Source organism: Natrix helvetica, assembly GCF_964273705.1.
Source record: "Natrix helvetica genome assembly, chromosome: 1".
NCBI lineage: Eukaryota > Metazoa > Chordata > Lepidosauria > Squamata > Natricidae > Natrix > Natrix helvetica.
The window spans coordinates 294020126-294032574 of NC_138548.1; the positions used below are offsets into that span (position 1 = coordinate 294020126).

Below are 12449 nucleotides of genomic sequence, written 5' to 3' on the forward strand. Positions count from 1 at the left end.
GCTGTCCTAAATTTGTTTTTCATCAAAAAGACGTCAAGATAACTCAAAAAAACTTTTGCCCTTTTAAAATAAATGAACATTAAAGACGTTTGTCAAATATATGTCATGCAACGACTTTTTTATTCAAACAATTAATAGTATGACTCTCAAGATTTTCTTTCTTCCAAAGATTCTTTCCCCAAGGAAATGCTGAAAAAGCCTTTGTCATGGTATTCTAAAGCCTTAGTTACTTAGAATAGGCCTATTATGCAAACTTTTTAATAGCTAATTTTTTTTTTTGTCCCGAGAGTGACAAAATGGGATTGGTGATGTGGTAATTTTACCATCATGGAGGGCTAAAATATTTGCCCATTATCTGGAACTATAAATTGCGGAATCCTCTTTATTGTGGCCAAACTCACCCCCAAAATCTTTTAAAGCTATGAATTCCCTATTTCATATTACAGGTACCAAACCAAGCTTGTTCTGAAGCCAACACAAATGACAATTTCAAAGCTGCACGTAATAGTTATGGGTTGCTATTATGTTCCGTAAAAAACATTGAAACATCCTGTGGGGGCAATATAAGGAGAAAAAAAAATAGTTATAAATATTCTGGAACAAATCAAGGATTCCAATCTTTTAAGGCTAGGGATCCATTTGACATTGTGAAACCTGTCAGGAGTGAAAATCGCTGTCATGGAAAATTTACCCATTTCTAAAACCACTATTAATATAAGCTGGCACAAAACACCAATTTACCAGAAGCGAACTGATTGAGAGGTTTCCTGTCATTCTTTCTCGGCTACAAATATCTGCTTTCATCCCCAGGTTATTGCCTTTTTTCTAGACTTGCAAAACAAAATTATTAAGCTCCAATCATCCACCATTTTTATTTAAAAAAAAACACATGTACAGTAGTTTAGGTCTTTGCAGCATCTAAGGGCATTTTTGGAGATGAATAAGATCCTTGTGCTTTGTTTGCAGTATTAAAGAGGAGAAGGAGAAACTTCTTCAGGAGTATGATGCAGCTGATATTCAAGACATGCTACCTATAATTCTAGAAGTAGAAACAGCCATCAAAGCTAGGAGCTGTTAAAAGCCCATTCATAGCCCATTTTAAAACTTCTTGTCTTGGAGACTACTACCATACTTGATTCTAACCACATGTGTGTAGAGATTTTGTCCCAATTCAATCATTCAAAGAGCAGGTCAGGGAAATTACAATAATTTAAAATCTCGATTGTCTATTAAAATACAATAGTAAAATATATTAATTAAAATACAATAAAGTCAAGAAACTCAAGTGAGACATTGGGCATATTACCAGCATATTGATCACAGTTTGTTAAGCATTTCTTTAAAACCTGTCTCAGTACGATGTGGGGGTAGGGTAAGCATTGTAATTAGAAGATGTAACAGAAAGAACCTTAATGAATCTGACAGCACATTTTCCTTTAGGGCAGCCCAGTAGTTTACCCAAACAAAGGTAAAATAATAATGGAACTTATGTAAAGTAGGGCACCTAAGCTTCTGCTACCTAGTGTATGTTGCCTGTCCTGAAAAACTATCAGTAATGGTTATATTTATTTAAAACATGTATACAGCCATCCATCTTATAACAAACTCTGGACAGCTCCCAATCAAAAATTATCTTTACTATCTTGGAGAAGTCTTAAGCATACAATAGAAAACTTACAAAACTTACTAAGTATGAACCGGCAGTGGAAAAAGGCAACTTCCATCCTAAGAAATGATTGAAATAAGATTGAAAATAAAAGAGTTATTATTTGTGTTTTTCTATAATAAAGTCATTATTCCCTGCCAAGAATGTGACCATTGTAAATGCTTTTGGTTGCTCTTAAAAATATAAAAACTAAATACAGATAGCTGTGTCAGTGACTGTTATCCATAAGTGATAATCATCTGTGTCACTCCCTAATCTAGGTTTCAGACTTATATCTCTGATCCTGACTTAAAAGGATCAGAATTCGAAATGCGTTCCTGCCACTAGAATCTAAATTAGGCATGAAAATCTGTTGATTACCCAGAATGATGATATAAAACTATAAATTGCTATAGATTAGGAATACCAACAACTTTTCAGCATCACCCAACTAACCTCTTATTTATTAATGAAAAATATTTTCTACGGAAAAATATGTATTTATTATAAATAGTATATTTTATAAATATAAAAATATATAATATTTAGATATTCTATACCCCAAATCTTGGGAAATTGTGTATCAGAAGCTAGAAAGTTCATCTAATTGCAATTTGCTTCTGATCACATGTAGTAGAAACAAATTACTACTGTCCACAATCCATATAATAAAATATGAACCCATGCCAAACACAGCATTAAATAACCTTCCCCAAACCATGGCTGCTTTAAAGCCACTCCTTAGGACTAAGGATCCATGAAGTAAGATCTGGCAGGTAAAAAGAGCAAAAAGCCTTGCAACCTACATGAGATCATCTGATCAATTTGGGAAAGTTTGTAGTTGACAGAAACAAAACTGGAAGTACAGAAATTTATGTGGAGATGGTGGAAGTGTAGAACTGTTGATTGAGAAGTGGAAGGAGACAGTGGGCATTCCTTATTTGGGAGGCTTTGGTGCAATACTCATGCTTTTATCACTTCACTTTTGGATTACTGTTATTTATTAAACATATTAATAAATATGTTGCTCTTGAAGTTCATTTAGAAGCTACACCATCCAGAGTGTAGCAACTCAAATAGAGACTGGCTCATTTCAGTTTGTCGTATATCCCTAATATGGGATTCTACTGGTTGCCAGATACAGTTTATTCTGGTGGATATTACTTTTATGTATTAATAACCGAGGGTCCCCCAAATTGCCTTCTGTGAATGAAATCTGCCTGTCTGATGTGTTTTCATAGGGAAGATGGCCAGAGGGACCCCAAGGACAAACCTGCCCCTTGGTGGCCTTCCTTCTTTGTAATAGTGTAGCTCCAGAGATGAAAAAATGTGCTTGCTCTTTCAGAGGGCCTTTGGGAATGGTGTGGAAATTGCTCCTGAAAGTGTGGTAGTAGGCAGTGCATTGATAGTTATGGTATTATTAAAAATTATGATAGTGCTTATTTGCTTTCATCTTATCATAATTTGGTTATTGTTTTACATTTACTCTCTAATACTGTAAAGAGGAATGTAAGCAATTCAAAGTCAGTTTACATTTGAAGCCACATGTAAGATTAAAACTCAGTCACTGCTGAACTTTGAAAGCCTGCCTGAATAAAATTGTTTTCCCAGCTTTACAAAATGTCAGTAACTTTGTTTGAATTCAGAAGTAGGCAGGCCTAGCCTGAATACTACTTGGATGAGAGCCTACCAGGGAATTAAAAGACTATAGGCTAGACTGGAAAGTTGAAAAACATCCTGGAATAAAAGCAATGGTAAGCTGTTCACTGTTGCCAGGAAAATGCTGTGATGTAGTCACAATGAGTTAAACTCAATTGGAGGGAGGCTTTATCTTTTTATAGTAGGTAAGAACAGGCATTTGCAAGTCTGAATCAGCTGTTCAAAAATATTTTCAATAGATTCCTTGTGGTTTATTTGATTGGAGACTAAAAAAGTTATCTAATTAATTAGGAAAGAAAATTATGTAGTAGCTTAAAATGGAGATGGGTAAAGAGTGATATTGATTAATGTTTGGACATGGCAGTGTTGAGAATTCTTCTTTTTCTTTGTAATATTAGAACACATGTTCATGAGAAAGAAAGAAAACAATTCTGCTGGATCAGACCAGGCCCATCTTAGGTCTGCACTGTGTTTCTCACAGCTGCCAAGTAGATTCTACTGGAATGTTTGCAACTAGGAGACAGACAAATATTCCTCTCTTGCACTTTTTCCAGCTCTATTATAACCTTTTTCAACTGTAACAACCCAAACTGTATACAATATTCTAAATCAGGCATGGATTTATATAAGAGCATTACAATATTGGCATTTTTATTTTCAATTCTTCAGAATGTGCATATCTTATACTTCACATACACTGACAGCACAGAATTTTAACTGAGTTATTCAGTATGATCCCTATATTTGTTTTCCTAGTTGGTTACACACAGGTCAGATTCTGTCAGTGTAGATGTGAAGATAGGGTTTTTTTTTGCTCAAGAGTGTATTTGTTTACATATATTTAAACTGAGTCGCCTTAATAATTTGGCTGATCACATACCCAGGTTATAGAGATCCTTCTGGAAACCTTCAGAATCACTGTTGGATTTTGTTTTCCTTAGAAGTTTAATAACTGCAATTTTATCAGGTGAAGTTAAAGATGGAAAGATTCAGTGATGGTCCAAAGATTTGACAGTCACATATTTAAATGCCTATGGAAATGCTCAGTCATCCAGGTCATGGTTGTCCCAGAGGTGCTTTTTCAAAAGGCAACCTTCTAAGAAGGTCCCACGTCCATTTGCATTATTCAGAAGACCCTGAGGGCACAGATAAACCTCCAAGTGCCGCAAGGAGTCTCAGAAAGAGTACTAACAACCAGATGACTGCAAGGAATATAAATCCTTCCATTCTCCGCCATTTATTTAGAGCTGAAGAACCTTGGATGAGAAGCGAAACATCTTCAATCAAAAACAAAGAAAATCCTGTTGCCTTTTGAAAAAGCACCTTTGCGACAGTCACACTTTAACTTTAACTTTATTTAAATTTATAAACCGCTCCCTCTCCCCAAGGGACTCAGGGCGGTGTACAGTCAAGGTAAAAAACACATTTAGATGTTTGTGAAGACATCTAGACAGATTATTGATATTTGTTTAGTACTGGTATCAATAATTACTAGCCTTGATACAGTATATTCCTCCAGAATTTAAAAAAATAATAACCTGCTTTATACTGTACATTGAGAAAGGAATTTTTGGCCAGCCCAATGAAACAGACTATAGTCTAATTTCCAGGATATGGATGACTTTTGTGTAACATTATGCTGGACCAGACAGTCCATAGCCTGATTCTGCTGGGCTCTGCTTATGCTCTTACATTCTTATTTAGTAAACAGCAGGGGGAGCTAGCACCTGCCTGCCCGCAATCAAGATGCTGACATACAATATTTGTTATATGTTGCAGTATGTTGTAATAAAACACTATCAACTGTTAATTGCTGTGTGGAATCATGATGCTGATATGGGCTTTTAGGCAATATGTTTTCCTCCTGAATATTTAGTACACTATTTTGGAGAACTCTCTTTGTTTTCTGTAACCACAAATATGCTCCTTAGGGCTCTTAAACTTTTAAACCAGTTTTGAAAAAAGGCCCAGGATTGCAAAAAGCTTTTCCCCATCCTTGAGGTAATGGAAATGTTCCATTAGCAGAAAAATTTCCATGGATTTCTTTTGATGAAATTCCCTCTGCTTCCAATGTTACCTCTCATTAAACAAACTATTAGACCGCAAAGATACCACTTATATACTGTATATACCAGTTCTTAGTTATATACTGCATTGCCAGGCTTCAGTGTTTGAAGCAAATAAAATTGGAGGGAGATAAAGGGGGAAAGAAAAAGCATGAATAGGCATGACAAACTGCTTACAAACAAGCATGGCAAACTTTGCTTACCCAAGCATCACTTTTATAGTGATGTTTGTGTAAATATTTGTTTTTATATATGAGAAAACATTGTTCAGAATGTTTGGTACCCCTATAAATCAAATATGTGTTTTAAGGTAAGGCCTAATGTTCAGCATACTTTTAATGCAAAGGTTGCCTTGCAGGTTAAATGGATGATGTATTGGATTGTGTTTGCCTTCTTCACCACAGCAGAAACACTCACAGACATCATTCTGTCTTGGTAAGTCCTTTACCAGTGGTAGGAACGACTTGATGCTGTAATATTCAAAAAGCCTTTGAAAAAACTTCTAGCTGCCAAACTATACGCAAAATTGTCGAAGTGTGAGTCCCTGTGTGTAATTTTTTTTAAATCATAATCTAAAACTGGCAATTAAATTATGAGGTACTTCAGTAAAGTATTCTATTTTCTCATTCTTGAGTGCTTTGAATGTTTTCTAAAGTCGATTTTATTTTAAATTTTGTTTGCTGTATCACATATGATATAAAGTATCTCATAAATTGAATGTTTGAAGTTGGCAATAATATATTATTCTTTCTTCCAAGAGTAATTTTTAAACGTTTGGATTCTGGCTCTGAATAAAATGGTTGTTTCTGGTATTATTGCAAGTCATCAGTGTCTTCTGTTTTGTGAAATAATATCAAGGGATTTGTTCTCTGAAAACACATTGAGGAAAGAGTTGTTACTCCAGTCCTACAGTAATAGTTCTGTTTAATATACCTTACTGGCAATTTGTTCAAAAGATGTGAATCACTGGGGTATGTACTGAGATGAGAATGTTGAGTGATTTTGAGACAAGACCGGGTCATGTAAATCCCCACAGTGATGACAATATTGCTATCTGAAAAAAATATTAAATAGTACAATCGATGTTTAATTCCATGTTTGCTCTGTTGGAGTATTTATTAAAATTAAAAAAATATATAAAATGAGATTTCAAAAAAGAGCATTCTTGAAAAGAACGAGAGCCAGTTTAGTATAATGGTTAAGGTTAAGGTGCTGATCTATAAACCAGAAGACTGAGTTCTAGGCATCCCTTAAGTATGAAAGCTCACAGAGTAACTTGGGGCCAGTCACTCTCTTTCAGTCCTATCCACCTCACAGGGTTGTTGTTATGGCGGAAATAGAGGGCAACTGGCTTTTGTGGTATTGATTCTATTCTATCTATAGTTCATTTTTTTCTCCCTTTGCTTATTCCATCTGTACTATTCTGGACTGTCAACCTTTGTCTGACTCTAACCTGAGCCTTGATTCTAGCTTTTCCATTTCTCTCAGGTTTCCCTTTTATTTCGAGTTGAAAATCGCATTTGTGATCTGGCTGCTCTCTCCTTATACCAAGGGATCCAGCGTCCTGTACAGGAAGTTTGTTCACCCAACGCTCTCCAATAAGGAGAAGGTATTGCAACTTGCCCAATTATCAGCCATGAAAATTGAGTTACTTCAAATGTGGTTGGGTTGCAGGAAAAAAAACCCTAGAAATTAGTCATATCCATGTTTATTCATGCTGAATGCATGGCAGCTAGAGCTGAGCATAAATAACTTTTCAAAATTGCCTAGCTAATATCTGGACAGAGTTTATTCAAAAATATTTCAAGGGCAGGATTCCTATTTAATGATGAAAGTAGCATCAACCCAGAAAAGATTTGGTGGGAAGAATTCCCTCCTGATTTATTAGTCAAAGTAATGGACATGAGGGAGATTGCGGACTATTGGAAAGATGATTGTACAATGAAATGTACTTCATATGCACTCCTTCTCCTCCACATCACTAAATAAGTGCAAGAATGCCAAATGCCATTCCTGTTAAAAGAATTTCTAAAACAAATTTTTATCACAATTGAATGAGACCTGATAGAAAAATAGTAAGAGAATTTCTCTGCCAATATAAATGGCAACTAGAGTTAGCCTGGGATCAGATTAACTGAGGGACCATCTTCTCCCAGTGGTTCTACCTGTCCAATTAAGTCTGGCAGGTTGGTCATCGAATGGGCCCCATTAGCCAAGTAATATCCAACTGGTAAGGACTCGGAGACATGCCTTCTTTCTCTGCCATAATCCCCACTCTCTGGAAGACATTTCCTTTCACTCTTGAGGATGACCCCAAGCCCATTGGTCTTTCATAAGGCCTTTATGCTTGGGTCTAAGGCCTTGAGTGTGTAAATGGCCCTTTTCCTTGGCTATATGAACATCTATGATGACTTTTTTTCCTTTGCTACCATATATATTTAATTTTGTACTATATTGTACAAAATTTGTATTTGTTGTAGGATTGCTCACCTCCCGGAGTCACTTCTTTGAGATGGGAGGTTATAAAAATTGAATGAATGAATGAATGAATTGTCCCACTGAGCAAGAGTAAATTTGCAATCTGATCAGAATATGCTGACTCTTATTTGAGTAATGATGATTGAGATTTCACAGCCACTTTTAATGATGCAAGTGCATGTTGCTTTACTGTGTGTACATGCCAGGACCTTCTATCTTCTAGTATAGTATAACTTCTAGTGTCCCTCTGAGAAGTCATATTTGAAGACTACTTGTTAGGAGAAGCATTCATGTGATTTAGAAACCTCCAACCAAAAGGAAATCCACAAATCAACAACTTTATCAGTATGTGTACAAATATGGTTCCCATTCTTTCATAGGATAACCTGGATCTTGCCAAAATGTTCTGCATTCACTTCATTAACATTTTTTCCCCCTTGAATATCTATTTCTTGTAAAATATGTGGTAATAATGGAGAATGGGTGTGCAATTACTTTCCGTTGTCTCTTGTAATTCTAGCACAAGATGGAGGTACAGAATTATCAATTCGGTGTATGCTTGTGAAAAATAAAAGAGGGAAGGTAGTCAGTAGAAGACAGAAATTTCTTGTGAAAGTTCCTGTGTCTCCTTTTTAAAATAGCTCATGCTTTCTCTTGCTAAAAAGTAAGAAGAGCTATGCAGTTTTTCATCCTCCAGAGCAATAACATTCATTGGAATATTAAACTACTTTTCTTTAATGGGCATCAGATTAAAGTTTCTGCTAACTTTAAGTTGATCCTAACTTTTAAAGCTCCAATATGTTGTGCCATGTAGTTTATCATAATTTCTTAGAATTTTGGGCTTTGGGTGGCAAATGATTTACTTTCTACAGCCTCATAGTAAAAGAAATTAGTTTTTATGGAGAAAATGATTGCATAAAAGAATAATGTTTTAAAAAACCAGTTAAATAAATTACTTTGTTAGAGAGGAGTAATGCACTAAACTGTAAATTGTATCATCTAGCAACTTTAAATTGTATGAAATACATTTTATATTTCTTGATTTTTGTTGTTGTTGGTAGATATGCAAAAAAGACCCCTTTTTCCAATCTAAAGGTTGGTCATACTGCTTGAAAGCTGCAATTTGTATTTTTTTTAACTTTATTACAAATCAACATTATGCAGTTTTATATCAGCTTTATATCCATCTATATTTAATTTTTCATGCTTCATTGTGAAATATCCAGAAGTGCCAATTAGGAAATAATTAAGCCCTTCCATTTGAATGCATTTGATGCAGAGCAGATCATATCAAAAGCATTGAGAAGGAAGAGACTAATTATTCCATTTAAGATTCTATTTTAAGATTCTGTTCTATGTAAGGTAAAAGTATTCTAACAGACACCAGCGCTAATGTTTCTCTCAGAGCTTAAATAGTTTATGAAGCAAGTTACTTTTGGTTAGAGTACACAAATCTGTACTTTTTAATCATGTGTATTTATATCTAGTTCAATGAAACATCTCCAGCGTAAATTAATATCTCAAACTATTACTTTTCTATCCTGCATAATATTCATTGTTGGCCCTTATAGTTTTTACTGTTCAGGGTGTGAAGTCAGTAGGGAATGCTGTGGGGTTTTTTATTTTTTAACTGTATGGACTTTTATTGATTGATTTTATTTGGGACTTTTACACACTTGCTTTCCTTTGGAAACTCAAGAAGCCTGGGTCTCCTTAATGCCCATCCAGCACCAGAACTCACTGGCCCTAATGATCACTAGAAGTCACTAGGTAGATAACAAATATTAAAAGTTCATGTTCTGGTGTGATTACCATCAATAATACCATTTCACTTGGTGTTGATCAGGAGTAAAAAAAAAATCCTTGTCTATCCAGGATGCAGAAATGCTTGGTACTTTCTCAACTCCTATTAAACATCTACATAAAACTTCTGGGTGAGATCATCCATCACCATGGGTTGAGATATCATCAATATGCTGATAATACCCAGTAGTACATTTCTGCCCCTGGTGAGCTACTGTTTATCTACACTCTTACTGCCTAAAGGCTTTGGGGGTCTGGATCGGAACAACAGGTTTCAGCTGAACTCTGGCAAGACTGAGTGACTTTGGATTTTAGAGCCTTCTTTTATCTGGAGATTTAGCAACATTCATGCTCCAAGCCTAACCCTAACCCAGTGTGTAGCTTGAGGGTTCTTCTGGACTTACAGCTCCTACCAGTGGTGGGATTCGGCCAGTTCGCACCTATTCAGGAGAACCGGTTATTAACTTTCTAAGCAGTTCGGAGAACCGGTTGTTGGAAGAAATCTCATTTTGTTTTTTTCCACTTTACAGGGCTAATTCTATAAGGAAGGTAGGAAGAAAACATTCTGGTGTTGTTTCTAGCCTAATATTTATTGCCCTGCTTACAGAAACTGCCTCTCCGGTTAACCATTATTACTTTGTAACAGCTAAGGTGAAGCGCCCAAAGACGTGAGTGACATTGAGTTGGCCACGCCTACCCAGTCACATGATCACCGAGCCCTGCCTACCCAGCTGGTCATTAAGGCAGAGAACTGGTTGTTAAATTATTTGAATCCCACCATTGGCTCCCACTCAAAGAGTAGGTGGGAGTCATGACTGAAAGGGCCTTTGCACAAGTGGCATCCAGTGATGCTCATTTCTGGATTTTGGAGACTCTACTCATGCCCTAGCCACCTCTCAAATGGACTACTATAATATGCTCTATATGGGGCTGTCCTTGTAGAGCATCCAAAAGCTTCAGCTGGAGCAAAATGCAGCAGCATAGGCAGTTATGCATGTGAGATCTGCTCACGTGGCAGCTCTGACACCTGGCCTGCTTTGATTGGCAGTTCGCTTCCAGGTTAAATTCAAGGTGTTGATTATAACTTTTTTAAAAACCCTACATGGCGTGGAATCAGGATATTTGAGGGACTGTCTCTCCCAGGTTACACCTACCTATTTCAATTCCATCAGGTCCAGGAGTGTGTTGCAGGTCCCCACTGGCTAGAGAATGTGAGATAGGTAACTATGCAAATGTGGTTAAATAAATAAATAAATAACTTTCTACAGACTGGCATCAAGAAAGTATTTGACAGCTAACCTTTTGGATCATCACAATGGTGCTACACAAAACATTTAGTGGCTCCATTTGAAATAGCAAATTGTTTGTCTGTCTGTCTTTCTATCTCACATTTCTACACCACCCATCTCCTAAGTGAGTGATGTAGAAAGCTAAGTGACTCTAGGCAGTTTACAATAAAACCACATATTTTGCCAAATATTTCTATAATGTGAGCTTTAATTTAAAAATGGAGATCTGAAAGAAAATTTCCAGGATCAATTTTTGTTTTCTCTGGTAAAATATTTGCAAGTGTGCTCTTTTTAAGATTAAAAATATTGATTATTAGCTCTGCTACAATATATGTAATATTTGTAGTATTTATATGAGCTAAATTGTCTGGGTGTTAATATCAGATTTGTGTATTGAAGGTATTTCAATTTTATCTCAGTATGAACTGTTGGTATCTCCACCTCTTTGCCTGCCTACCTATCTATTATTTATCCATCCATCCTTTTCTATAGACTATGTCTAATGTGGTTTATGCATATCAAAATCATAGAGTAATTAAAATTTAATGTTAGTTAATAATAATGAATTGAAATCCAGAGCTGAGTGTGTGCAAACCAAAGTGAAGGAACTAGGATCCAGCATATGTCTCTCACTGCAAGAAAGTAGTATGGCTGTGATTTTCATGGGTTCCAACGCTCTCACCCCCTGGTCCCTAGTAGCATCATGCACAATATTCTAGAAAATATACTAGCCATCTAGAGCAGATTGGAGCAGAACAGATTTTTGGGGTTGTGAATAAGAAGAAATAAACCTCCCTTTTTTATTTCAGACCAATCAGGTCACATAAAACAATGCAAGTAAAGTGACATGTTTTGACAGTTTAGAAGAGGAAAAAGAATAAACCAGAAATAACACAGAAATAAGAATATCTTTAATATAAGGCTGCAGAAACACATCTTATAATTAAACAGTGAAATTTGCTCTCAATCACACTTCCTATATCCTTCCTCCTAGCTTTCCCATTTCTATCCTATATCAGAACTAGGGAAAAGCGGGGGAAACAGACTCTACGGGAAAGTATTCTGTTTCTGAAGACCTGATGAGATAGTTTATTTTTAATTTCTGTTCAGGGAGCAAATAATGAATGCAGCACAATATCCTGTGTATTTATAATACAATGGACTACTGCAATGCTCTCTACATGGGGCTTCCCTTGAGATGCACTCGGAGACTGCAGTTGGTCCAGAATGCGGCCGCGCGGGTGATTATGGGGAGGACTAGATACTCCCCTGTAACACCTCTCCTGCGCGAGCTGCACTGGCTTCCTGTAGTCTATCGAGTGCGTTTCAAGGTTTTGATTACGATCTTTAAAGCGCTTCATGGCACAGGACCTAGTTACATGCGGGATCGCATCCTGCCCCATACATCCCTACGACCAATCCGCTCACACAGAGAGGGACTTCTTCGGGTGCCGTCCACTAAACAGTGTCGGGGGGCGACACCCAGGAGCAGAGCCTTCTCTGTGATGG

General features: G+C 36.4%; 1 protein-coding gene across 2 annotated transcripts in view; it reads left to right on the forward strand.

Annotated features, from left to right (window-relative positions):
• The window catches only part of REEP2 (receptor accessory protein 2), a 32427-nt gene that overhangs the window by 2213 nt on the left and 17765 nt on the right, over positions 1-12449 (forward strand). For both annotated transcript variants that reach the window (XM_081968466.1, XM_081968467.1), the window contains exons 3-4: positions 5729-5805; positions 6859-6979. In XM_081968466.1, coding sequence (XP_081824592.1) covers positions 5729-5805; positions 6859-6979 — 198 coding nt within the window. The remainder of the gene's footprint in view (positions 1-5728; positions 5806-6858; positions 6980-12449) is intronic.